Source organism: Pimephales promelas, chromosome 4 (genome assembly GCF_988280905.1).
Source record: "Pimephales promelas chromosome 4, fPimPro1.hap1.1, whole genome shotgun sequence".
Lineage (NCBI taxonomy): Eukaryota > Metazoa > Chordata > Actinopteri > Cypriniformes > Leuciscidae > Pimephales > Pimephales promelas.
Window position 1 is genome coordinate 7,938,841 of NC_142772.1, and position 27,792 is coordinate 7,966,632.

General features: G+C 36.1%; 1 protein-coding gene across 1 annotated transcript; it reads left to right on the forward strand.

Moving 5' to 3' along the window:
- The first annotated feature begins 7,382 nt into the window (after positions 1–7,382).
- Positions 7,383–12,067, forward strand: LOC120472202 (serine/threonine-protein kinase pim-2). Its single transcript, XM_089129765.1, has 9 exons — positions 7,383–7,407; positions 7,648–7,824; positions 7,937–8,215; positions 8,635–8,811; positions 9,589–9,683; positions 9,815–9,865; positions 10,083–10,464; positions 10,570–10,749; positions 11,419–12,067. Exons 1-9 carry the CDS (start codon positions 7,383–7,385, stop codon positions 11,466–11,468), a joined length of 1,416 nt encoding a protein of 471 aa, XP_088985891.1. The 3' UTR covers positions 11,469–12,067.
- The last annotated feature ends 15,725 nt before the right edge of the window (positions 12,068–27,792 follow it).

Here is a 27,792-nt window from a genome sequence, read left to right on the forward strand (position 1 = left end):
GGTGACACTCTAAAACATCAAGAGTGCAAATAAGACCCCCCCCCCCCCCCAAAAAAAAAAATAAATAAATAAATAAATAAATAAATAAATTCAAAATACAAAAGAGACTCTTGCTCAAATGCAAGACACACACACACACACACAGAGAGAGAGAGAGAGAGAGAGAGAGAGAGAGAGAGAGAGAGAGAGAGAGAGAGAGAGACTTTGACTTTTAAATTACATTTTATTTTACATGATCGACTTAAAATACTCAATTCTTCTTTCAAAGAATACCTTCCAACTCAAAGAAATGAAAGAAAAAAAAATAAAAAAAATAATTAAAAAATAAAAGGGGGAAAAAAAGAAAAAAATATATACATATATATACATACATATACACATACACACACACATACATATATATATATATACATACATATACATATATATATATATACATACATACATACACTTCAATCCTTATGCAACTCCAAAGCTTATCTGATAGCCTTGCCCTTCATCGGGCTTACACAACAGGCCTTCTGTTCCCCACATCAAAAAAAATTTCTCAATATCATTTACCATTTCATAGTAAGCAAATTCCAGCATCAAACGTCCCATAACCAATCCTTTAAGCATAAGCACTGGATCGACTCCTCTTAAATTGAGAGTCTTATTTTTTCTAGTTAACCAAATTGCCATCTTCGCTTTACCAAAAATAAAATTCAATAATACTACTTTTTGTTTATTTTTAGCACTATATTTTGGTCCAAATATAAATAAACCATTAGTAAACAAAAAACCTAAACTCTGACATACATCTTTTAACAAACAAAAAAGTTCTCTTAATCTTGAACATTCAACAAAAAGGTGATTAACTGTTTCAGATTCCCCACAAAAACTACAATCAACACTATGTAAAGGATCCAGATGTGCTTTGTATCTGTTTGTGGCTATTCCCCAATGTACAATCCGCCACTGTAAGTCACCTAGTCTTTTTTCGATGGGCTTCTTATACAGGGACCTCCAACTACTTCTCGGGGAAGAGCCTGGCTCAAGAAATCCAGTCCATTTTGACTCCATCACTTTGTCCAGAGCCCTTAAATTAAGAACTTTAACACAAATAAGATACAGGGCTTTCTTAGAAAGAAGTTCAAACTTTCCAAGCTCAGGTGTTCTAAAAGTTAGTAAACACCCTTCAGTTTCCTCCCAATCTCCCACTTCAGCAGTCACACGCAATTCAGGGAACAGTCCATCAAAACTCTCCAGGTGTAATGGTTGAAGACTAAAAAGGTTCTTTATCTCTTCCAGCAGTCTTTGGAGAATTCGAAGAGACCGGATGTCTGTTCTAAGATGCAGCTCTTCCACTGTAATCCACTGGTTGCCATCTTTTAAATGTCCAATTTTACATATGCCGGCTTTTATCAAATTAGTGCGAAGAGTACCTGAATTCAGAAGCTCAATTGACAAAAGTCCATTAAAAAATAAAGGCTCTTCCAGGTTCCAGACGTTTACTCTTCCCACAGACAGAAACTGCCACACTTGTAAAGCAGAAGCATAAAAAGGTGTAAGTCCATTAAGGTCCATATTCTTTAAGTCCATTAAAAACAGATGTCGGTCAAGACCCAGACGGCCAACCCTCTTCAAGAGGGCACATGCCACTTCCATCCAGTTCTGGTCTCGATGATACAGAAACCTCTGGACAGTCTTTAGACGAAATGCCGCATACCTGGACTTAAGGTTGATTAAGCCTTGACCTCCTTCCTGGACTGGTAGATACAATACAGCTTCTTTCAGCCAGTGCCTTCCAGACCAGAAAAAATTAACAAGAAGTCTCTGAATGTCCACAAAAAAATCCATTGGTGGCTCTAAAACATTAAGCCTGTGCCACAGGGTGGATGCCACTAGATTGTTAATCACCAGCACTCTTCCCCTGTATGATAGTTGAGGTAGCAACCAGCTCCATTTAGATAACTTAGCACAAACTTTATCCTTTACATTCTCCCAATTCTTTTTTTGAAACTCTTCATTACCTAAATAAATCCCTAAAAATTTTAGTCCAAATTTTCCCCATTTTACATTTTCAGAAATAAAAGGTAAAACCTCTGTTGAATGTCCGTTACACCACAATGCTTCAGTTTTACTCCAGTTTAACTTAGCAGATGATGCTTTTTCATATAAACAAAGGCAGTTCTTGATTTTGTTTACATCTGCTTGGGTCTTAACAAAAACAGTAATGTCATCTGCATAAGCCGTCAACTTAATTGTATTATAAATACTGTTTCCAACACAAACACCAGACACATTTTTTCTTAATAAACACAACAAAGGTTCAACTGCTAGTGCATACAACTGACCAGACAGAGGACATCCCTGTCTGATTCCCCTTTGCATTCGTATTGGCGAACTTAAGTCTCCTCCAATTTTCACTAAACATGAAGCATTTTTATACAAAATTTTAATCCAAGAAAGAAAAACATCACCACACCCAAAAGCTTTTAAAGTTTTAAATAAATAATCATGATCTACACGATCAAATGCCTTCTCTTGGTCTAATGATAGAAGGCCTAGATTGATTCCATTTAGTTTACAATAATCTAGTAAATCTCTAACCAGAAATATGTTATCATAAATAGTTCTATCTGGGATACAATATGATTGATCCTTATGAATAATATCACTCAAAACACACTTCAACCTATTCACCAAAACCTTTGCCAATATTTTATAGTCATTAGTGAGGATAGAAACAGGTCTCCAGTTCTTTAAGAGACTAATGTCTCCTTTTTTTGGAATAAGAGCAAGGACAGCCCTCTGACAGCTCTTAGGAAGTTTTTGTTCTTCATAACATTTCTGAACAACCTCGTAAAAGTCTTCACCTATAATTCCCCACATGACTTTATAGAATTCCACCGGCAGACCATCAATACCTGGTGCACGACCGGGCTTCATCTGTTGCACAGCTTCAGTCAGTTCTTGAAAAGAAAAAATACTGTCCAAACTTGCACGTTGTTCACCACCAATAGTTGGAAGATTTTCTAACAAGTCCAAAGTACTCTGTGAGTCACACATATCAGCTCTAAAAAGATCTGAATAAAAGTCCACAGCAATTTTCCTCATCTTTTTTGGGTCAGATGTTTTAGACCCATCTGGGGATGTCAGACAATGCATCACACTCTGTTTTTTTGAGACTTTTTCAAGATTAAAAAAATACGCAGTTGGTGCATCCATGTCATTAACTGACAAAAACCGTGACCTTATTAGTGCACCTTTTGTTTGCACTTGTAATAGAGACTTAAGAGAAACCCTCTTCTCACACAAATTCTCGGCCATCACTGTATCTGGTTGCTGCACCATATTAGATGTAATTTGTGCTATTTCCTTCTCTAATTCACTGATTTTTTGCTTAGTCTTTATGGTAGAGAAAGAAGAAAACTGCTGACAAAAGATTTTAATTTGTGTTTTACCCAATTCCCACCACTGAATTAAATTTTCGTATTCCCCTTTCTGAGAAACCCAAGACTCCCAAAAAAAATTAAATCTCTCAAAAAAGTCCTTCTCCTGTAACAAACGAACATTCAATTTCCAATAAGGACTTTTGCACTGAGTCTGTGACAAAGTCAAATTACACGTAACAAAATGATGGTCTGAAAAACAAACAGGTACAATATTTGCAGCCACAATCCTATTATTAGTTTTTTTACAAACATAAAATCGATCTAATCTAGCTGCACTTATTCTCTCTTGTAAAACTTTAATCCAAGTATACTGCTTAACTTTTACATTCCTCACTCTCCAAACGTCCAACAAATCATTTTGAATGAGAATATTTTTTAAAAAAGCAGGGGATTCGTAATCTGGTTCAGTATGATTCCTATCCATGGTAAAATCAACTGTATTATTCCAGTCACCTCCTAATATTAGAAAGTCATCTGTATTTACACTTTTCAAATAATCACTCAGTTTCTTTAATAGAATTATTCTATCTGCACTTCTGTTTGGGGCATAAATATTAACAAACACAAAATTGTGTTCATCGATTTTTGCCTTAACAACAAGAAGGCGACCTTTTTCTAATTCTACCTTTGACAAAATATCCGTGTTTAGGTTAGATGAAAAAAGAATGGCTACCCCAGCACTTAGATTCGTACCATGGCTTAAAGAGTAACTGCCCTCCCAACACAATCCCCAATCTGTCTCATTATCCTCATCACTATGAGTTTCTTGTAAAAAAGTTACATGTGAATCCTTGAGCTTAAGAAACTCATTTAATAAACCTTGTTTTTCTCTATTCCTTGCCCCATTTACATTTAAAGAACTGATTCTTAAAATATGCATATTAAAGAGGGGGGGAAATAACAAGAAAGAAAACAGACAGAGAAGAAAATAGATGAGAGCAGCACCCGAAACCATGTGAACCTATTTGTTATGTTTCCTTCCTCGTAAACTTTTACGAACTACTGTGGCCAGTTTTTTCAACCGAAATCTTTTTTGTTTTGATAGGACATCACAACCTACACTTTTCTGAACATACATGACTGACTTCAAAAATTTAACAGCATCAGGAAAAAACTTCATAACATCCACTTTCTGCCCTTTTGTCCGATCCAGAAAATCATTAATTTCTTCCGCAGTATACAAGTCTCCAGATGATTGGCTCAACTCAAATTCAGAAACCTCTGAAGCACTATCACTATCACATCTTGATTCATCAACACACAAGTTATCCTCCATCTCAACAAACTGTAAACCACTTCCACTTGCCTTTTCAATTTCCATATCATTGCAACAGGTAAGACTGTGATCTGCTCCTTCTGAAACACCCAGCACTATCGGCAAAGAAGGTTCACTCACCTCTGGTCTTGACACTGACTCCTTGTCAGACTCATGCACTTCTAAAGCCGGTGTGTTCTCCAGAGGTTGATCCAAACATCCACTGATAGTTGGGCTTTCATCCTCAGTCTCATCAATTTGATTTTCGGTTTGTAATCTTAGTTTTTTATTCTTAGGTTGCACACTCGTTTCTTTAACCAATGTAGGTCTTTTTTCATTTTTTTCGCTAGTTTTTTCGCAAACAGAGTGATTAGTCATTTCCTTATTTACAGTCTCAACAGTTATTGTCTCCCCATTTTGCTTTTTGTGAGGACAAAGTAATTTCTTGTGACCTAAGTCCCCACATTCAAAACACCGCATACTTTCCGTGGTTGCAAAGATCATGTAAGAACTTTCACCGTGTTGTACACGAAAGGAAATTTCCAAATACTTCGTCGGTGCGTTCAAAAACATGAAAACCTGTCTCCGAAAGGACGTCACGTGCTTCAGCTCTTTATTCTTACAGCCGAGCGGAACAGTTTTAATTTCACTCGCAAATTTTCCAAAGCGATTTAGTTCTTTTAAGATCGCATCATTTGCTATGAACGGAGGCGCGTTCGAGATTATGACACGCGTCGCAGGAGAGCGCAAAGGTGTCACCTGCACAAAAGTGTCCGATATCTCAATCCCAGTCTCCACGAGCACGTTCACTAACTTTTCTTCCTCCAAAAACACAACAACGGCCTTGTTCATTCTAGACGCCGAAATTATCTTTTCATGGCCAACAACATTTCCCATGGCCATAAGAACATCTTCCACCGTGCAAACTTGATCAGGAAAGCACTTGCATCCATTTCCAATGGAACAAACTGGCGTTCCCACATTGAGAGGTGATGCCATGTTTAAATTCCACAAATGGATGCAAATACTGGCTACGAAAAGCAACTGTTCTGATCAGTTTACTTTACACATTAATAAATGACTAAGGTGAGAAAAAAGCCATAAAGTGTAGGGAAAAAAAAGAAAAAGCTTAAAGATCAATCAAACTTCCCTCTCACACCTCACCACACCAAACACGCACATGCGCACGAGAGAGAGAGAGAGAGAGAGAGAGAGAGAGAGAGAGAGAGAGAGAGAGAGAGAGAGAGAGAGAGAGAGAAAATTAACTTAATTAGCATTATTTTATGTTTATTTCTGTTCGATCATAATTGCTGTTCCCTTCTGAAGTTTTTATTACTTACTGAAATAAAATGAATAAAAATACCAATTTATTATACAGGCAAAATGTCTGTATAAAGTGTTTTGAATTATCACTAACCATCCCTTATTTTGTTCAATTATTTAAATGACCAAATACTGAGTAACAAAAATGTTTGCATTGTGTTCCCTTTCTAACCAAATGCTAGCCTATAGTTTGATTGATTTAAATCATAATGCAAAACCTGATATGTATCTAAAAAAATAAAAATAAAGTAGTCTTTTAGAATATCTAAATGTATATCTAAATAAAAAAAACGAATAAGATAGAGAAATCATGTCTAAAACAACAAAAGAAATCAAAAAGTCTTACCATGTATTTATATAGGAAGCTATATATAGATATAATATATAATTATATCTATATAATTATATCTATATAATAGGCAGCCTACAGGCTGGTACAGGACATTGCACACATGTAACTATTTTTTTAAAGCCACTAGATGGCGCTCTTCTAGTTGAAAATTTTTAACAGGCTGGCACTGTATTTTGATGTGAAATGTTGCATATATTGTTTTTTTTTAAAATAAATAAATATATTCTAATTAAAAAATGATAGAATTAATGCAAAGTATCATAAAAAGCTCAAAAACTTCTTAATAATAATCAGAAAATAGAACAAAACTATATTTCAATGGTTATCCTTGGAAAAAAAAAAATAAAGTTAAACTTTAAGGCTTCGTCCATTTTTGACCAGGAAGTGTTACCCATTTACAAAGAAGCCCAGAGGAGTATTTATGTCCGGATAGTTTTATTTGTTTTGATGACATTTTCGCTTGTACATCGGGATGTTTTCAAGTAAATGTAAATGAATTGATGACGACTTCAGGTCTGCGTACGATGATGATTCGAATTTTAGTTGCTATAACGACGCGTGTTGGTTTATGAATTTGTTTGTTTACACTCAAACATCGCAATCTTTTGCTCGAGAGACGAGGCGAATTCAGAGAGTTTTGACGAGTATTTTCTGTGCAGATTTCGAAGCTGTTTGGAGACTTCCTGAGAAAAAAACTGATCATCTAGGAGGACTAGATCGGAGGATCCTTTCCCTTTTTCCCTCTCTTTTTTTTTTTTTTTAACATTTAACAGTTACCTTATTTCTGTGGAGGCTTCTATCTAATTGTTATTATCTGGGAGTTAAACTAGGAGTTTGTTGTTTTATGTAATTTTTTATTTAATTTATTTGTTTTTTTAATTATTTTTTTTGTTTTATTTATTTATTATTTTTATTTATTTATTTTGGTAGTATTTGGAGGGTTGTACTGTGTTATTTTTTTTGTATTGTATTTTGTAATTAACTTCTTGTTTCTATTGCAGGTTGAAGGACATTGATGGCTCAGAAGAGTGAAAGACGAGGTGAGTGCTCTACTTTTCATTTGTTTATGTTATGGTATGATGATGATGGACTAAATTAATGTGCAGAAACTTGAGATAACTTATTTGATCCGCCAAATTTCTGATCAAATGATCACGTGTATTTGATTCCTTATTGCATGTAAAATAAACCTTTCAATTTTGAGCAACTATATAGGAGCAATTTATAACATTGATTATTATCAAAACATTACTAACTATGTGATGTCTGAAATATTCTAGGCTCAGGCAGCTCCAGATCCGGGAGAGCTGCTTCCACTCAGACGGCTGGTCTGGAGGTTTGGAGACTCAGTTCTGACGGTTCAGCTCCTCTGTCTTCTGAGTTTTCTGGTTCTGTGTTCACAGGTCAGGATCATCGGAAGAGGCAGAGCGGCAGCAAGCAGAACCCAGATGGTGGATGTGCGTCCACTTCTATTATAACAATATACTTATAACAAGTGACCTCTGACATTGATTATTTATATTATTTAATAAAAAACAACAACTGTTTTTGATATTTGAAATATTCCAGTGTCAGGCCGCTCCAGATCCCGTCAGAGAGTCGGAGAGTTGAGTCTCAGCAGCAGGGGGTCATACATCGTTGAGTGGAGGTGGAGTGGCTTGGGATCGGACGGCCCAAGAGAACAGGAGGACAGTTGTGGCCTCTGGAGTTTGTCCGGGTCCGACAGCCTCCGAGAGATGATGTGTCCTCCGCTGCCAGGTCAGGTTCCTTTGGAGCCAGCAGTGACTGCTAATGGCCTGATAGCTCAGGGTGCCGTGGAGGCGTCTCCTGCCAACAAGAGCTCAACCGGTGAGATTGAAATAGGAGTGAGGGGTGTAAAGTGTACTGATTTTGCTATTTTATGCATAAGACTGCTTCAAGTATTTAACAGGTTAATCTCTAGTCATATTTACCGTTGCTCAGCATAATTTAGCTAACGTTAAAATGTTCTTTTTGTTTCCATAATGTTTGCAAAATTATTAAACAGAATGTTTCCGTAACATTTGCAATTGCAAGAATTCTTTTTAATACTCAATACTAAATATTGTGAAATAAGAGTTTGGGACATTTATGCAGGCATTAAGCAGAAGCAGGGCCGTCGTATAATATTTGCATTACTTGGATTTGTAACATTACAGATAAGAATGGAACAGTAACGTGTAATTTTGTCATTGTTTAATTTGAGGTCAGAGATGTTGTCTTTTCAATATTTTTTTTCTACATTTCAGAATATAGAGAGAAGAAAGGACTTTGTGGTTTCTTCAGGAGGGTGTGGAAGGCTATGAAACATCATTTCGGCTGCTGTTGTCACTGCAGTGCTGTGAATGTTGTGGAGCCTTTCATCCCTCCACCAGATCTGGACCCAGAGCCTGACCCAGATCACTCAGCCGTCAAGCACAATCATGGTAAATCTACAGTCATTATTTCTTGATCATTATTTTAAACAGTATTGTTGTCTTGAATTCCACTAAAAATATATTAAGGCTTGTTTTCTGAGAATAATATTATTCCCCATATTATTGTCATAAAAGGTAACTACAGGGGTTAAGATTGGGTTTAGGTGAAGGTGCGTATCAAGTACCCAGTTATTGTAATAACTTTAATAAGTACATGGGGAACAGGACTGTGAAATAAAGTGCTACCCCCAGATAGCAAACTGACATTGAATCAACGTGGAAATATGACATCGAAACAACGTTGATCTGACATTGTTTTGCTAATCGAATTAACGTTGAACCAACGTCAGACGCGTCATTCTTTCAAAACTAACGGAAAATCAACTTGAAATCAACGCGTTGTTTCAACGTTATGAAAGCAAACCAATTTTCGATTTTCATTTAGCTTTGAAGAATACCGCGTCTGACGTTGGTTCAACGTTAATTCGATGAGCAAAATCAACGTTGTTTCAATGTCATGAGAGACATTGTTTCCACGTTGATTCAATGTCAGTTTGCTATCTGGGACCGGTAACACTTTATTTTAAGGTGACGTAGTTACAAATTAGTACATCATCTACTTACTAAAGTACAGTAAATTATGCATACTTAACTAATCCTAACCTTAACTCTATTGTAAGTACATGTAGTCAATTCATATTACTTATCTGAGTCAGTAACCTTTTATTGTTATTTTCAAAGGATCTAGCGAGCTTATTTATTTATAATATTGTTTCTGTTTTTCAGAGTCCTTTGCTTCTCTCTTCGAGGTTGGAGAGATGATTGGATCCGGGGGATTTGGCAGGGTGTTCGAGGGAATGCGGAAACTTGATGGCAAAAAGGTAAATATTACCGAACTGCAGAAACATTTTTGCAAGTACAATTTACAGATCGTGGTTTGATACCTAGTGCAAGGTCAGGTGCCTGAATACTGTTACTGTTAATGAAACATTTTTTGTTTGTTTTTTTGCAGGTTGCCATCAAGCAGATCAGCAAGACTGACAACAATCGTTATCTTGCTATAGTAAGTTGTTGAATGTGTATTTAGTTGTTTAAGTGCTGATTACTGTAGTCAATACACCTGTAGGAAGCATTCGCTGTACATGTTACAGACAAGTAAGCCTAGACGCACCAACTAACTTTAAGCTGAAAAGGCTCTGTATCTACAGAGGTCAAAGAAAAGTACATTAAAAAAATGAGATTTGTACCCATCTAATCTTCTCTCTTCTACTTTTCTCTAGCCTGGGCATCCCGAACCTCTCGTAACAGAAGTGGCGCTGCTTCTAATGATGAGGCAAGAACCCAGAAGCCCCCACGTCATACAGCTGTACGAGTGGTTTGAACACCCTCGAAAATTCACTCTCGTCATGGAGTACCCCGAACCTTGTGAGAGCTTGCTGGCCTTAATGCACCGTAGCTTTGAACTTGATGAACCAACGGCACGGCTCATCATGAGACAGGCTGTGCTGGCAGTACAACACTGCATCGAACATGGCGTCTTTCATAACGACATTCATCCGGGAAACTTCCTGATCAACAAAAACACGCTAGAGCTCAAGCTGGTTGACTTTGGGTGCGGTCAGCTTCTTAGTAGTGACGGCTACGAGAGCAGAGTATACCTTGGTGAGCATTTTGGCAGTGTGGAAACCTGAATGTAGTGACCTACTGATTATTTGACACTTTGGAAAAACAAAAAAGCTCAACAACTTGCGAATGTCTTGCTTACAGGATTAAGAACTTACTACCCACCTGAAGTGTTCACGGATAGGAGATTCCACGCCGTCCCAACAAATGCCTGGGCTCTAGGAGTGTTGTTATATGAGATGACGAACGCATGTCCTCCTTTTGTCAGTAGAAAGGAACTCACACGGGGCAAAGTTGTATTTGTGAACCCCAACTTATCCAAAGGTGAGTGAATAATATTGAAATCTTTGATAAGCACACACATAAAGCAAAGGCTCTGTACAGAAACAGTTAAAGGTGAAGTAAGATTTTTCTGAACCAGTAAGAGTTGCCTTTGTGATGTTTGAGGCGTGAAGCATGCATCCCTTTGATGCAGAAACTCTATACTTCATCTTTAAAGTAAAGATAAAGAACATGTTACCTTACATTAATCATGTTTAGATGCCAAGTCACATGATCATCATGACTAACCAGCTCTCTTCTTATTAATATTGGTACAGAATGCCGTGATCTGATTAGCCAGTCCCTTACAAAGGATCCAACTAAACGGCCGACGTTAGATCAGATCTTACAGCATAAATGGCTCAGAGAATGATCTTCTTGTAGATTGGACAAGTTCAGGAGATTTCAGGTGTGAGGAAGTAGAACAGTCAGACAGAGTAGGATTGTTCTCATTTATCACTTATCTATTTTCAAATATGTGGAGTGATCAGAGTTTATTTTAATGTTGTTGTCATAGTCTAGTCACTTTCTTTTATATAGCGCTTTATACAGTACAGATTGTTTCATGATATTAAACAGGAAAATAACAGAATCAGTGATGCAAACAGAATTCAATTCTGCTGTAAAAACTTTTATGTGTTGACATGTTCTTATAATCTTTGTTTTGGACAGGAAATAACAAACTTGCTGTCCTTGGTGGAGGGCTTGAGCTCGTGACGTGACCCGAAGCTCGAAATCCAACTCGCCAGGGAACTCACGCCGCCACACCAGAGAGCTCAGAGCCTGGCAACACGGGGGATCTTGCGGACAGTAAATCAATCAAGAATAATTTGGGATGTGCGGAGTGGAGCGGTTCAAAAGCCACACCAGGCCGCTCCGCTTATTATCGCTCGGCGCTTAACGCAGTTTGCTTCGCGCTCCACTCAAATCGAAATTTGTAAATTTGTATTTCAAAGAACTAAAGACCAACAACAACATTTTCCAAACAGAAATGTTTCATTTCAAATTAGATATTAGGACTAGCCTATGTAAGAACAGGAATGTAGCCTACACAAAAAGTCCTGTAAAATTAAACGAATAAATGGGCCTAATAATATGAATTTAAAATTGTATAAACAAAAATATACATAAAAGTTTTAAAAGTAAATTAACTAAAGGCCAGAATTTTGATAACTGAACTTTTTCTCAACACGCACGATAAAAATTTAAATTATAGCCATTGTACATACAAACTACTGTAAAATTAAACGAATTTGGACCAGTTTGGCATCGAACAACCAGCCGAACGACTTTTAAAAAAACTTTTGCTGATAATTTACTCACCCCCATGTCATGTCATCCAAGATGTCCATGTCTTTCTTTCTTCAGTCGAAAAAAAATTAAGGTTTTTTGCTTTAAACGATTCCAGACGAATAAGGGTCTTATCAAGTGAAACGATAGCTCATTTAATAAATAAATAACAAAGTTTAAGTTTTATAAGCTCGAATGCTCGCCTTGCTCTGTTCTTTAACGCACATTGTGACTCTCCTGTTTGAACTCAAAATGAACGAATCTTTTTCCGAGTCATTTGGTTCATTCAACGAACGAAACGAACGAATTGACTTGGAAAAAGATTCGTTCATTTTGATGCATTTTGATGTGAGCATTTGAGCTTATAAAACTTAAACTTTGTTATTTTTTTTAAATGAGCGATCGTTTCGCTTGATAAGACCCTTATTCATCATCTGGAATTGTTTAAAGCCCTTTTAACAGTTTGCATTTTGCAGTGAAAATGTCTTTTGGACCTTGAACCGTTTGGTTCCCATTGAAGTCCATTATATGAAGAAAAATGCTGGAATGTTTTAATCAAAAACCTTAATTTCTTTTCGACTGAAGAAAGAAAGACATGGACATCTTGGATGACATGGGGGTGAGTAAATTATCAGCAAAAGTTTTTTTTAAAAGTGAACTACTTTAAAAAAGATATCACAGTTTCTGTATAATATAATATAATATAATATAATATAATATAATATAAAGTTAAATATAAAGTTGTCTCCCGAAGAGGGGGGGTGGAGGTGGGAAAAAAAAATTAAACGAATAAATGGGCCTAATAATATAACCAAAAATGATATAAACAAAAATGTAAAAATATATACATAAATGTTTAAAAGTAATTAATTATTAGGTCAGATTAAAATAAGCCTAACTGAACTTTTGTGCAGCGCACGCTATTAAAATTTAAATTGGCTTAGGCCTAAATCAGTTGTACACAAAAAAAGCTGTAAAATTAAACGAATCAATGCGCCTAATTATATAAATAAAAATTTGGCTATAGGCCTACATCAAAGTGTTAAATTAAAGAGTAAATTAACTATTAGGCCACCAGACTTATATCTATCTGAACTTTTGCGCAGAGAGCGCGTGGATAACAGTTTAAATTGGATCTTGGACAGATCTCGCTCTTATACAGAAATATAATATAATATAAAATAATATAATATAATATAAAGTTGTCCCCTGAAGGTGGGAGGGTGGGTGGAGGTGGGAAAAAAATTAAACGAATAAATGGGCCTAATAATATAACCAAAAATGATATAAACAAAAATGTAAAATAGATATATACATAAATGTTTAAAAGTTATTAATTATTAGGTCAGATTAAAATAAGCCTAACTGAACTTTTGTGCAGGGCACCCTATTAAAATTTAAATTGGCTTAGGCCTAAATCAGTTGTACACAAAAAAAAGCTGTAAAATTAAACAAATCAATGGGCCTAATTATATAAATAAAAATTTGGCTATAGGCCTACATCAAAGTGTTAAATTAAAGAGTAAATTAACTATTAGGCCACCAGACTTATATCTATCTGAACTTTTGCGCAGAGAGCGCGTGGATAACAGTTTAAATTGGATCTTGGACAGATCTCGCTCTTATACAGAAATATAATATAATATAATATAATTTAATATAAATAAAGTTGTCCCCCGAAGAGGGGGGGTGGAGGTGGGGAAAAAAAATTTAACGAATAAATGGGCCTAATAATATAACCAAAAATGATATAAACAAAAATGTAAAAAAGATATATACATAAATGTTTAAAAGTTATTAATTATTAGGTCAGATTTCGATAAGCCTAACTGAACTTTTGTGCAGCGCACACTATTAAAATTTAAATTGGCTTAGGCCTAAATCAGTTGTACACAAAAAAAGCTGTAAAATTAAACAAATCAATGCGCCTAATTATATAAATAAAATTTGGCTATAGGCCTACATCAAAGTGTTAAATTAAAGAGTAAATTAACTATTAGGCCACCAGACTTATATCTATCTGAACTTTTGCGCAGAGAGCGCGTGGATAACAGTTTAAATTGGATCTTGGACAGATCTCGCTCTTATACAGAAATATAATATAATATAATATAATATAATATAATATAATATAAATAAAGTTGTCCCCCGAAGAGGGGGGGTGGAGGTGGGAAAAAAAAAATTAAACGAATAAATGGGCCTAATAATATAACCAAAAATAAATATAAACAAAAATGTAAAAAAGATATATACATAAATGTTTAAAAGTTATTAATTATTAGGTCAGATTTCGTTAAGCCTAACTGAACTTTTGTGCAGCGCACCCTATTAAAATTTAAATTGGCTTAGGCCTAAATCATTTGTACACAAAAAAAGCTGTAAAATTAAATGAATCAATGCGCCTAATTATATAAATAAAAATTTGGCTATAGGCCTACATCAAAGTGTTAAATTAAAGAGTAAATTAACTATTAGGCCACCAGACTTATATCTATCTGAACTTTTGCACAGAGAGCGCGTGGATAACAGTTTAAATTGGCTCAAACTTAAAAAAAGAGAAAATAATCGCTTTCCATATTTGGCCTATAGAGCGACGCTCTGTCCAAGATCCGCCCACTCGTGTCTTTCTTTCTTCAGTCGAAAAGAAATTAAGGTTTTTTGCTTTAAACGATTCCAGACGAATAAGGGTCTTATCAAGTGAAACGATCGCTCATGTAATAAATAAATAACAAACTAAGTTTTATAAGCTCGAATGCTCACCTTGCTCTGTTCTTTGACGCACATTGTGACTCTCCTGTTCGAACTCAAAATGAACAAATCTTTTTCCGAGTCATTTGGTTCATTCAACGAACGAAACGAACGAATTGACTTGGAAAAAGATTCGTTCATTTTGATGCATTTTGATGTGAGCATTGGAGCTTATAAAACTTAAACTTTGTTATATTTTTTTTAAATGAGGGATCGTTTCGCTTGATAATACCCTTATTCATCATCTGGAATTGTTTAAAGCCCTTTGAACAGTTTGCATTTTGCACTGAAAATGTCTTTTGGACCTTGAACCGTTTGGTTCCCATTGAAGTGCATTATATGGAGAAAAATGCTTGAATGTTTTCATCAAAAACCTTAATTTCTTTTCGACTGAAGAAAGAAAGACATGGACATTTTGAATGACATGGGGGTGAGTAAATTATCACTACTCCTTTAAAAAAGATATCACAGTTTCTGTATAATATAATATAATATAATATATAATATAATATAAATAAAGTTGTCCCCCGAAGAGGGGGGGTGGAGGTGGGGAAAAAAAAATTAAACGAATAAATGGGCCTAATAATATAACCAAAAATGATATAAACAAAAATGTAAAAAAGATATATACATAAATGTTTAAAAGTAATTAATTATTAGGTCAGATTTCGATAAGCCTAACTGAACTTTTGTGCAGCGCACACTATTAAAATTTAAATTGGCTTAGGCCTAAATCAGTTGTACACAAAAAAAAAGTAAATAAAAATTTGGCTATAGGCCTACATCAAAGTGTTAAATTAAAGAGTAAATTAACTATTAGGCCACCAGACTTATATCTATCTGAACTTTTGAGCAGAGAAAGCGTGGATAACAGTTTAAATTGGCTCAAACTTAAAAAAAGAGAAAAGAATTGCTTTCCCTATCTAGCCTGTAGAGCGACGCTCCGTCCTTTTAAAAATGCCGCTCTGCGCTCTGTCCAAGATCCGCCCGCTCGTGCTCCCCGCTCGCACGCGCTTCACTCCGCTCACATTCTCTGGATCCTAAAGTTAAGCCAAAGGGTGCTGTACAAACACACTGTAGGGTTACAAATGTATTAAAATCTAGATTTCCCATACCAAAGAAGTGTAGTAGTGTGAATTATTTTAACTAAGGTAAATGTCACAAATCTGTCCTGATCTTTCTATTGCAAGTTAAATTGATACCATCACTTTGTGTTTATTAGGTTACCACCACAAGGGCTGGAGAAAGAGGGGACTGTGTTATTCCTCTCAGAAAAAGTCAATTTAGATGCTCTGTATTTTCAGTGTTAGCCACAAGGGAATGAAACTCCATCAATAATTAGAAGACTGGATATACATATGGTTATTTTAAGTTTCATCTAAAGAAAAAAAATGTCAGTCTTGAAGCTTATTTGAAGAGTTCACAGATTCTATCATCATTATTTACTCCAAAGTCATATGCCTACCACTATTTTTACAGTGGGACACAGTTTTGGGATTGCCTGGTCCAACCAGACTCTCGTACATTTCATTTGTACAGAGAGTCGGGCTTCTATCGTTGAGAAACGTTTACTTCCTTGTAGGCGGGTTCTCTGTTAAAGTTTAAAACTATTGGATCTGCCTAGAGTCACTCAGGATCTCCCATAGCCAATCGCTAACGTGTGGTCGGCCGGAAACAACAAGTCCGAATGATCAGACTCACCAGCAATATACTGTAATAATTATACGCTATTACTTCACAGCCATTTATTGTAAAAATAAATGCAGTACATGTATGTGATTATTACAATTTGCAATACACTCTAAAATGTGTAATGTACACATTTTAGTAAAAACAACACACAGGAAATTACTACAGTAAAAACACAGGCAGTTATATGCTGGTGAACATTTATTTTCAAAAAAAATGTAGGTGTAGGTGACGCTTTTGACATGGCACCCTTTAGCGTCAACATGCTTCGGTTATGAGTAGGTTTAGGTCTGGTGTAGTGTTAGGGTTAGACCACTATGAGGCGCCTTCTAGCCCATATGGTCCTTCTCAAAAAATTAGTATATTGTGATAAAGTTCATTATTTTCCATAATGTAATGATAAAAATTAAACTTTCATATATTTTAGATTCATTGCACACCAACTGAAATATTTCAGGCCTTTTATTGTTTTAATACGGATGATTTTGACATACAGCTAATGAAAACCCAAATTTCCTATCTCAAAAAAAATTAGCATATTCCATCCGACCAATAAAAGAAGTGTTTTTAATACAAAAAAAAGTCAACCTTCAAATAATTCTGTTCAGTTATGCACTCAATACTTGGTCGGGACTCAATACTTGCGGCGTGGCATGGAGGCAATCAGCCTGTGGCACTGCTGAGGTGTTATGGAGGCCCAGGATGCTTCGATAGCGGCCTTAAGCTCATCCACAGTGTTGGGTCTTGAAAAAGTGCCTGGATGACCTTCTTTGATCAGGGTTGGAGCAGAACTCTGTAGGTAGATGTCCAGGAACAGGATTGGACACCCCATGCCCTAAACACTCTCAGATTTTTTATTTTTTTTGCAAAAAATGTAGCGGTATAACATTTCACTGGGGCAGAATCCCTTAAAAGTATACACTTTGTACCGTATTTACCCATTATTTTATAGTAGTACCTTAAGGGTACATAAAATGCATTACTTAAGACAAATTGTCCTTTTATGGGTACTGCCCTGTGGCAACCGGTTATAGCTCTAAAGGTACAATTTTTGCATATTGTTTTTTAGTAAAGTGATGGTTCACCCGAAAAATACTGTCATCATTTATTCACCCTCATGTTGTGCCAAACCTGTATGACTGTAAAAAAAATTTGGTTCACTCTCTTTTGAAAAAAGGTACAAAAGCTTTCACTGGGGCATTACCCTTTCAAAAGGTACACCTTTGCACCTAAAGAGTGCATATGTACATCGAAGGTACATAGTGGTACCAAAAGTATACAAATAAGTAAATGGCACACATTAGAACGTTTTTAAAAGGTACCTTCCGAGTGACCAACGCATTCTCATCCCAAAGCGCCATATACAACGCTTTTGCAAAAGCGTAAATATCCAACGCACATGGCACCCTTTAACGTCTAATGAGACGCTTCGGTTATGGTTAAGTTTAGGTATGGTGTAGGGTAAGGGTTAGACCACTAGGGGGCGCCTTCTGCCCAAATATATCTGCGTCTCATTTGCCGTTAAAGGGTGCCATGTGCGTTGGATATTTACGCTTTTGCAAAAGCGCGTACCATTTTTTTTCTGAGAGCGTTGCAACAACAGATATTTGGCAAGCGTTCTCACGTATTCGCAAATCATTCTGTCGTATAATGCGTGGAACTGAATCTTTTTTTCCTTGCAGTGTTTTCTGTTGCATCAGCACCTGTAACACAGTGTTGGTAAAGCTGAGAAATGGTTTACGTCTTGCAAGCAGCTTTATTAATCCCCAAAAATCTGGGTGAGGAGCATTTTCACAGTGTGCCCATCCCTTGGCCTTCTGGCCACGAACAACAGGAGTGCGTTGTGGGTGGGAGAGGAGTCTTGGCATATTCTGGGGGACAGCTGGTGACAGACTGTTTGTTCTTCTTTAGGACGACAGCCTGGCTCAGTCAGGGAGAGGTCACCTTCTCCACGCCTTACCAAGCTCCGAGAAGCCTGAAATTCAGATTTGCTTTTCTAAACTGTTCTCCGTGTTTCTCTGCCTCTAAATATAACACATTGGCACCGGTTACGAAATACGTGCAGAGACGACCTGATCTTTAGCTGTTGGCACAAACACTGGATGAACTGATATCTTATCTACCGACATAAGCGGATTAAGATGGAAGACATACAAAAATATTTTGTCTGAGTCTAAACGACAACAGACATGATGATTAAATGACATTTCTATCTCCTCATTGTTTTGGCATGAGATCTGTTGAAAAGTGTAGCTGGTCACCAGCATGTGTTTTGGATGTTGTATGGTGCCTAGCATTATATGCTGGTGTGCTGGTACCCTCATTATAGGATAACTAGACTAATCAGCAGTGATGGTTAAACCCAAGTGGCAACTTTGAATTCTCTCTGAATCCAACACGGAAGTGACTTAAACTGCAATTCATTGACTGGCCACTAGAGGCAGGCTCCAAAAGACAGTCAATCCCATAGACTCCCCATAATAAAATGGCCACCTTTATAGCCGAAAAAAAATGTTTACAGCCTGGTGCAAAGAGGGTTTTTTGTCTATATAGCGAATTTTGCCCTTCATGACAACTGTGAGGGGGGTGGATTTTTTTATAGCTCATCGGTTTAAATTATATGGGCTATATGCACGCATAAGTTCCGCATTTGACGTAAGGATGCTCGTCCATTTCCGCCGATTGTTTAGATTAAAGCGGAGGAAAACGGGATTATGGCAGAGTCTTCAATATTTACTGTCCTCCCGTCTTTGAAACGAAACGTACATACGTTTAGATGTAATTTTATATATAGTTATGTTTATTTAATATAATTTTAAAAAGAAGCATAAACACAACGAGGGGTGTCTGTTTTATCTGTTTTTGTGACTAACGTTTCATTAGTATAACCATGGAGTATAAAATTCAATATAAATTCTCGGTATTGCATTGGACTCTATGATCGGCGGAAGTTATCGAGCGTCCTTAATCCTTCACCGGAAATGACGCCGTGCATAGAGCCCATTAAGCCTTAAAGTTCTGCATAATTAAGGGGTGGCCACTTGAGTGACAAGTAGATTGCCGCTGATGTCGCTGATGTCTGTGGTTACGTTACCCAACCCAATCTCACGGCAATTTGTACGAATTTTACGAGGTGGCTAATTCGTAACAATTTGTACGACTTCACTCATGCGAATTAGTAAGATTTTTGCTAAATCGTACATATTTTACGAGTTTCCCAATCCGTATGAATTCGTACGAATGACCTACCCCTGACCCCGCCTCTAAACCTACCCATCACGTGGGTTTAGACAAATCGTACAAATTCGTACGAGTGAGGTCGTACGAATTAGCCACCTTTTAATCACTCGTACAAATTCGTACGAATTGGTCGTGAGATAGCGTTGTACTACCTAATTCCAGGCGCTGATTTTGGCCTCTCTGCCATGTTTGTGCTTTTTTCTGGATTATTTCATACAACGATTAAATAATATGGCTTAATTGTGCTAACAAATTGTTAAAGAAGTCTGGGCTACTCTAAAATAATTTAATTTATTAATTTATTTAAAATAATTATTTATAATTTTATTTAAAACTTTACTTCACTCCAGAATCCGTCAGATTGGGATTAGCTGTATGAAACCAGACTGTATAAAACATTGTTTTACGAAACGTCATATAATGTTACGCCTGAGTTTTAAATAGCGTAACATTTACTAACCCAGACTATTGGAAGTGTTTGTTTTAATTCTTGACATGTCCTCAAAAATATGCGTAGGAAATAGGCCTGCATACCAGAGACTGTACAAAACCTGGCACCTCAGCTCCACCCACGGCCCGCCTCTTTTCCCATTTTCGGTTATCCGTGAGTGACGCGCTGTCAAGATGTTGACGGCCCACTTTGGGCTTCAAAAATGCTCTTCAGAAGCCTACAGGTGATGTCACGGACACTACGTCCATTGTTTTATACAGTGTATAGTTAAACCTTTGGACTTATGCCAAACCGTGTCTGAGGGTACGTTTACACAATAGCGATGTTCTGTTCACACGGATCCGCGAAAATGACGGAAAAATGGAGTATTGTTCTAGGCCAGTAGTTGGCGATGTCACTTACGCGCCTATAGACTGAATTTGAAACAAGAAACACTACACGCCTATACACTTAATACGCATAGCATATGGCGTCACTGCTTTCACAAATTCATATTTTTGTGGTAACAAATTGTTTTCAAATAGTGGATGCCATGACCATCACCGATCCTCCCCATGCTTCACTCTGAGCAGCAACAGTCCAGGTTTTAGGGGCTTCTCCACACCGTAACTCCTATACGGATGTGGGAAAGACTGTGAAGGTGGACTCATCAGCCTACAACTCCCGTACAGCCTACAACAGTTTTTACAACTCCCCCAGAGTTAAAAAGTTGAGCTTTACCATTTTTGAATCCATTCAGCTGGTTTTCTGATATTTAGAAGAATATCAGTAACCAGACCGTTTCTGGTCCCATTGACTTCCATAGTAGGAAAAAAAATATAATATGGAAGTCAATGAGACCAGAAACTGTCTGGTTACTGATATTCTTCTAAATATCAGAAAATCGGCTGAATGGATTCAAAAATGGTAAAACCCAACTGTTTAACTCTGGGGGAGTTGTAAAATAAGCCAATTTCCGAAAAAAGTGGAGTATCCCTTTAAGGTCAGAACAGGTTTGGTGGTATGGGTCGGTTTAAGGCCCCGTCCACACTACTGCGTTTTCGTTTAAAAACGGAGACCTTTTGCTACGTTTGCACCTCCCGTCCACACTAAAACGGGAAAAACGAAGACCTAAAACGGAGAAGTTTAGAAACGCTGCAGCTGCGTTTTGCGTTTTGAAACTCCGGAGGGCGTTTTAGTGTGGACGAGACAAAACGGAGGAGTTTACAAACGATGACGCAGAGGCTCACGCTCGGCTCTATGATTGGGTGTCATCAGTCATGACGTGTCCTTCCCTGATTCGCCAACCACTGTTTACACCGGCGCGCGCATGCCCAGTGTTGGTGAATGGTCACGTGATCTGTGTTTTCAGTCGTTTTAATGTGGACGGAGATCAATTCTAATACGCAGACAAAACGCTGGTGTGGACGGAGATCGTATTCGTTTTAATTCTCCGTTTTTAAACGAAAACGCAGTAGTGTGGACGGGGCCTAAGGGTCAGTTAAGGTGTAGGAATTGGGTTATATTAGTATAATTATAGATGGAATTACAGATATCAATTACAGCTGTAATTACATGCAGGTATTTTTTAACTAAAGTTCATACATGTTTATGTAAACAGCAATGTATCAAATTATTAATTTAACTAATTTGACATAATAGCTAAAAACATACAAAGTGGGTCCACTGGTTTTAACAACAGGATACTGAATTTTGTCACCAAGACTGCATTTATTTCAACGCATTCTCATCCTAGGGTGTCATCTAACTGACGCTTTTGATTATGCGTCTAAATCCGACGCACATGGCAACCTTTAGCGTCAGTTAGATGACGCCGGTAGATTTAGGTCTGGGGTTTGGTTAGGGTTAGACCACTAGGAGGCGCGTCTCATATTAACGCTAAAGGGTGTCATGTGCGTCGGATGTTGACGCATGGTCAAAAGCGTCAGTTAGATGATGCCTTGGGATGAGAATGGGCTGTTTATTTGATCAAAAATACAGAAAAAAAGTGTAAAATGTAATTTATTCCTAAGTTGAATTTTCAGCGTAATTACTCCAGTCTTCAGAAATATTTCTCAATATTATCAATGTTGAAAACAACTGCTTAATATTTCTTTTGTATAAACCATAATCATTTTAATAACATAATAACAGTTCAAAAGAGCAGTATTGAAACTTTATCACTTTCTATATATATATTTAAAAAAAAAGTTCTTTTGAGGAAGGCGGGTGTGGATGAGAATACGCATCAGTACAACAGAGGGGCCAGCCCAGGCTTATGAGCAGAGGAGGTGTGGGACTCTTTCTATATTCTGGGGGTGTAGAGCAATATCCTGCTGCACAATTATCCCCCCCATAAGAGTTAACAAAGGACCCTTAATGACAGCCCCACTGGCACCGCTCCAGCTATGAGTGTACAAAGCGGGACAAGGCAGACGACGGGGGCTTTCACAAATGTCTGTCTGAACATTTGTGAAAATCTGGGCTTCTTCCATATGGACCACTTAGGAATCATGTGCATAGATGTACATGCAAACACAAGGGCATTTAAGTGGGAGGTTTTACCTGGGATTGATTTAAGGAAATGTTGATGTAAGGATAAGAAACTTCTTTTAAAAATATTTTTAAAATTGAGTGCGCCAGGCTGTCGTAAGAAGAAGTCTCTGACTGTTACGCTCACCATGCCTGCATTTATTGGATCTAAAATACAGTAAAAACAGAAATATTGTGAAAAATAATTACAATTTAAAATAACTATATTTAATATTCATATTTAATATCTTAATATTTTTGTGTATTACTGTGTTTTTTTATCCAATAAATGCAGCCACGATAAACAAGAGGCTTCTTACATAAAAATAAAATATTACTAAATGTTCTTATTATCAATGTTTAAAAAGGTTATATGATACATGATTCTTTGATGAATAGAAAGTTCAAAAGAACAACATTTATTTGAAAAATTGGTAACACTTTAGTTTAGGGTCCAACTATTAAAGTTGCATATTGGCTGTTTATTAGAATTTATAAAGCACATATTAATGTCCCTTATAATCCCATCCCTTAACTCTACCCAATACCTAAACTTTACAACTACCTTACTAACTATTAATAAGCAGTAACTAAGTTTATTGAGACAAAAGTCATAGTTATTAGTTATTTAGGTAATACTTTACAATAAGGTTCATTAGTTAATGTATTAACTTACATGAACTAATGAGCAATCCATTTGTAACTGTATTTGTTCATCTCTGTTTAATAAAAATACAGCTGTTCATTGTTAGTTCATGTTAGTTCACAGTGCAGTGATTTTAAAACAAGATTTTAATAAATTATTAGTAAATGTTGAAATTAATATTAACAAAGATTTTAAAATGCTGTATGTGTGCAGTTCAAGTTAATTAGTTAACTAATGTTAACTAACAAACCTTGCTGTAAAGTGTTACCGTTATTTAACCATGAGAATTGGACCCTAGTTAAATGTATTGTCATTTTTGTTTAATTTAAAGTTCTTATTGAATAAAATAATTAATTTCCTTTTTTAATAAAAAAAACAACAACAATCTGACCACAAACCTTTGAATGGTATATCACTGTTTCCACAAATGTTTTAAGTAACAAAAAACTGTAAAAATGTTTTTAATGTTAATAATAAATGTTTCTTGAGCACAAAACATTAAAATAATTATCAATTAAATCTTAATTAAAATGTTAATTAGTTTGACCGGTAGTCCAACTTAATTAGGCCTATATGTTTAAAAAGAAATGTTGAAAATGTTTCCAAAATTGTAAAAAAAAAAAAAATGTTAAAAATCCACTTGGCTCCCTGAGTTTGCGAAAGCATGATGCTTCTGGATGGGTCTGTGTTTGGGTTTTAAAGTGTTGGTCTGCTAACTCCTTCAGCTTTGAGAGTGTTAATGAAGATCTTCAAAGGGAAAACTGTCCCTCCAGGTCACAGCGCTCAGCTTCTGTAATTTAAATATGTGAAATGCATGCATTCAAAAAGAGAATAGTTTCAGTTGGGACTAAGGGTTCAATTTGCATAATTTAATAACTTTCAACTCCGCATTCCCTTGGAATTTACTGTACATCTAGCCTATGCATTTATTCAATTCGGTGTGTTTGTTGATATGTGCCATAAACACTTTAAAACTGTTTCCCACTCATATTGTATAACTCACGCATAACTTGCATCCTGCATGCATGATTTTGAGACATAAAAAATAAAAAATGGACATCCATGTCAGTGCTGCAGTGCCTCAGGCTTATACCATCTGTAGCATTATGGCACTGGCATCTTAGCATTTGAAGACGTGCCCTACCTAAGAATGAGATGTCTGTTAACAGCCCGGAGGAGTTGAAATATGTGCTTTGGTTTAAGGCCAGGATGAAAATTGACCAGGTTTTAGCCTACATGTATAGCAATGTAATGATATAATAAACACTGCATAGTGCTGTCTGCTTAAAAACGGGGGCACTTCAAAATCTGGCAATGGAACAATACATAATTACATAATTATATTCAAGATACAGTAGGCTACATTCACTCTGGTGGACCAACATTTAGGAGTAACACTTTATAATGCTGTTATGTCTTTAATGAATAACTACACAGGAACAAATGAGAAATGCAATATTAAAGTCCCCGTGAACCGGAAGTTGCAAACGATTTTTCTCCAGTGCTGTGACGTATTTCCAAGTGAAACGTAATATTGAACAGAGGGCAGGGTTTTACTCTAGCGCTCCTCCTCTCCATCTCTCGCTCATAGCAAACTAACGGTTTGAGGGGAGTGGTTAAGCGTTTCCCCACCCAAGTTGTGAAACCTACGTCATCAGAAAAAGAAACCGTTCCAGACCAGAAGTAACTTTTCAGATTTTGATGAAAGATTACCAAGGTAAAACATTTTTTAAATATATTTTTACTTGCACGGATTAATTGTTCACCACAAGACTAGTAATATGCGCTAACAAAGTAAATAGGTTCAATTTTGATTTCACGGGGAGTTTAACATTAGTATTGAATAGCTGAGTGAGGTAGTTATTACTATTAGCTAATCAGTAACTATTTGTTCATACCTCCCAGAAGATCATGGCAACCTACAAGTAATGTCTCATATCCAAATCCTTCAGAAGGAGTTTAGTTATACTCTAAAGTGAAAAGTTTGATAACTAAAAATTAATGAAGTCACTGTAAGCTTTGGAGGTCTGAGGTTTTGGATAGACTCTCAGAAAAAAGGCACAAAAGCTGTCACTGGGGCTGTACCTTTTCAAAAGGTAAACTTTTGTCCATTTTAGGTGCTAATATGTACATTTTAGGTGTAAATATGTACATTTTAGGTGCTAATATGTAAATTTCATGTGCTAACATGTACATTTTAGGTGCTAATTTGTACATTTTAGGTGCTAAAATGACATTTTATGTGCTAAAATGTACATTTTAGTTAATATGTACATTTTAGGTGCTAATATGTACATTTTACATGTTGATATGTACATTTTAGGTGTTGATATGTACATTTTAGTTGCTAATATGTACATTTTAGGTGCTAATATGTACATTTTACATATGTACATTTTAGGTGTTGATATGTACATTTTAGGTGGTAATAATGTACATTTTAGGTACTAATATGTACATTTTAAGTGTCAATATGTACATTTCAGGTGCTAATATGTACATTCTAGGTGGTAATATGTACATTTTAAGTGTTGATATGTACATTTTAAGTGTTGATATGTACATTTTAGGTGGTAATGTGTACATTTCAGGTGTTAATATGTACATTTTAGGTGCTAATATGTACCACTATGGTATATGCAGCCTTTGGGTACAAAAGTGTACCTTTTGAAAAGGTACAGGCCCAGTGACAGCTTTTGGACCTTTTTTTCTGAGAGTGACTCAAGTGTTACGGAATCCTTACTATCTAAAACCTTACAACAAACCCTCAAAAACTTACTATGATATGTTATCAATGTTACCAAATGTTATTTACTTGTGGAACAACATTTATTGGAGTTTTCATTTTTGGTTGATCTATAACTTTAATAACTTCTCAGCTTTGCTGGTGAATTGATCTTGTTTTGAGAATGTTTTCTTGGTAACTTCTTCTTTCTTGTTTTCTTAAGCACCGGAAAGCACCAGAAGTGATCTCTCGGGCGTGCACGTCACTCATTGTTTACACAGAGTTTTCAGAAGTGTTGCCCTTCACTGTGAAGATCAATGGAAGGCAATTTCGATATATCAACAGACAACGTTGTTTTTTTTTCCGCAACCACACAAGAGATCACTTCCGGCGCTTGCGCAGACCGAAGCGCCCGTGCCCTCATTGTACTTGGATGCGACTGTGGTTACAAGAGGTAAAAACGATATAAATACTGTTCGTTTTCTCACACAAACCGCTCGTTTCGTGTCTTAGGCCATCAAAGTGTACTTACATTTACTAGTCACAAAATCATGTTTAATATGGACTTCTCTGTGCATGCTCTTTGAGGTGGTGACCATAGACCTGCATTATATGACTGACAGACAAGAACGGTTTGACCTAAAAATATCAACATTGAAAATACTGCGGAAACAAAGACACCTACATCTTGGATGCCCTTAAGGTAAGCTAAAACATATCAAAAAATGATGTCATTTATTTCAGATCTGCTCTATAGACAGTAGTCTCACATCATCCTTGTAACACGGTGCAGAATCAGTCAGTAATTTGATTCATGTCATTGTTCTGCTCCGTTGCTTCAGGCTACACAAATGTAAAAGAATGTAGTCCACTTCATTTTTACTATAGCATGTGTAATTAATGCTAGGTAACATCTCTTTCGTCTAAACATATCAGGTTAAAATGCTTTCAGGATGTCAAATCAAATTCAGAAGTTCAATACAGTAGAGATAAAGATAAAGCTTTTCTTTCTTTCAGTTGCTGACTTCGTAAAAACTTCAGTCTGTGATCACATAATGAAATGCCCTGTTCATGGTGTCTTTTTATGTATAATCTGGAAGTAACAACTAAATTAAACGATTGTATATACACAGTAAAAAAAAAGTTTTTCTTTTTTTCAAATCAACCTAAATAATTTATTTAGTTCAGATAACGTATTATTTATTTTTTAACTTATTATTATTTAGTTCAGATTACTTATTACATTTTTACTTTTATAATTAATTAATACTTTTATTCACCAAGGACACATTAAATTGCTCAAAAGTGATAATAAAGACATTTATCATGTTAAAAACAGATTTCTATTTATCAAATAAATGCTTTTCTTTCAAATTTTATATTCATCAATGAATCCTGAAACCTAAAAAAAAAAAATATCCAGTTTCCACAAAAATATTATGCAGCACAACAGTTTTAAATGTTGAAAGAAATGCTATATAAAAAGGCAAATCAGCATATTAGAATGATTTCTGAAGGATCATGTGACACTAAAGACATCACAGAATTACATTACAATAATGACATCAAAATAATAATAAGATAACACATTCTCACCCCAAGGTGTCACCTTTTGACCATGCTTCAATATTTGACGCTTTAGGCTCCCTTTAGCGTCAGTTACATGACGCGATCCTACGGCGTCATTTAACTGACGCTAAAGGAAAGCGTCAGTTTGATGACGCGGTTAGTTTTAGGTCTGGGGTA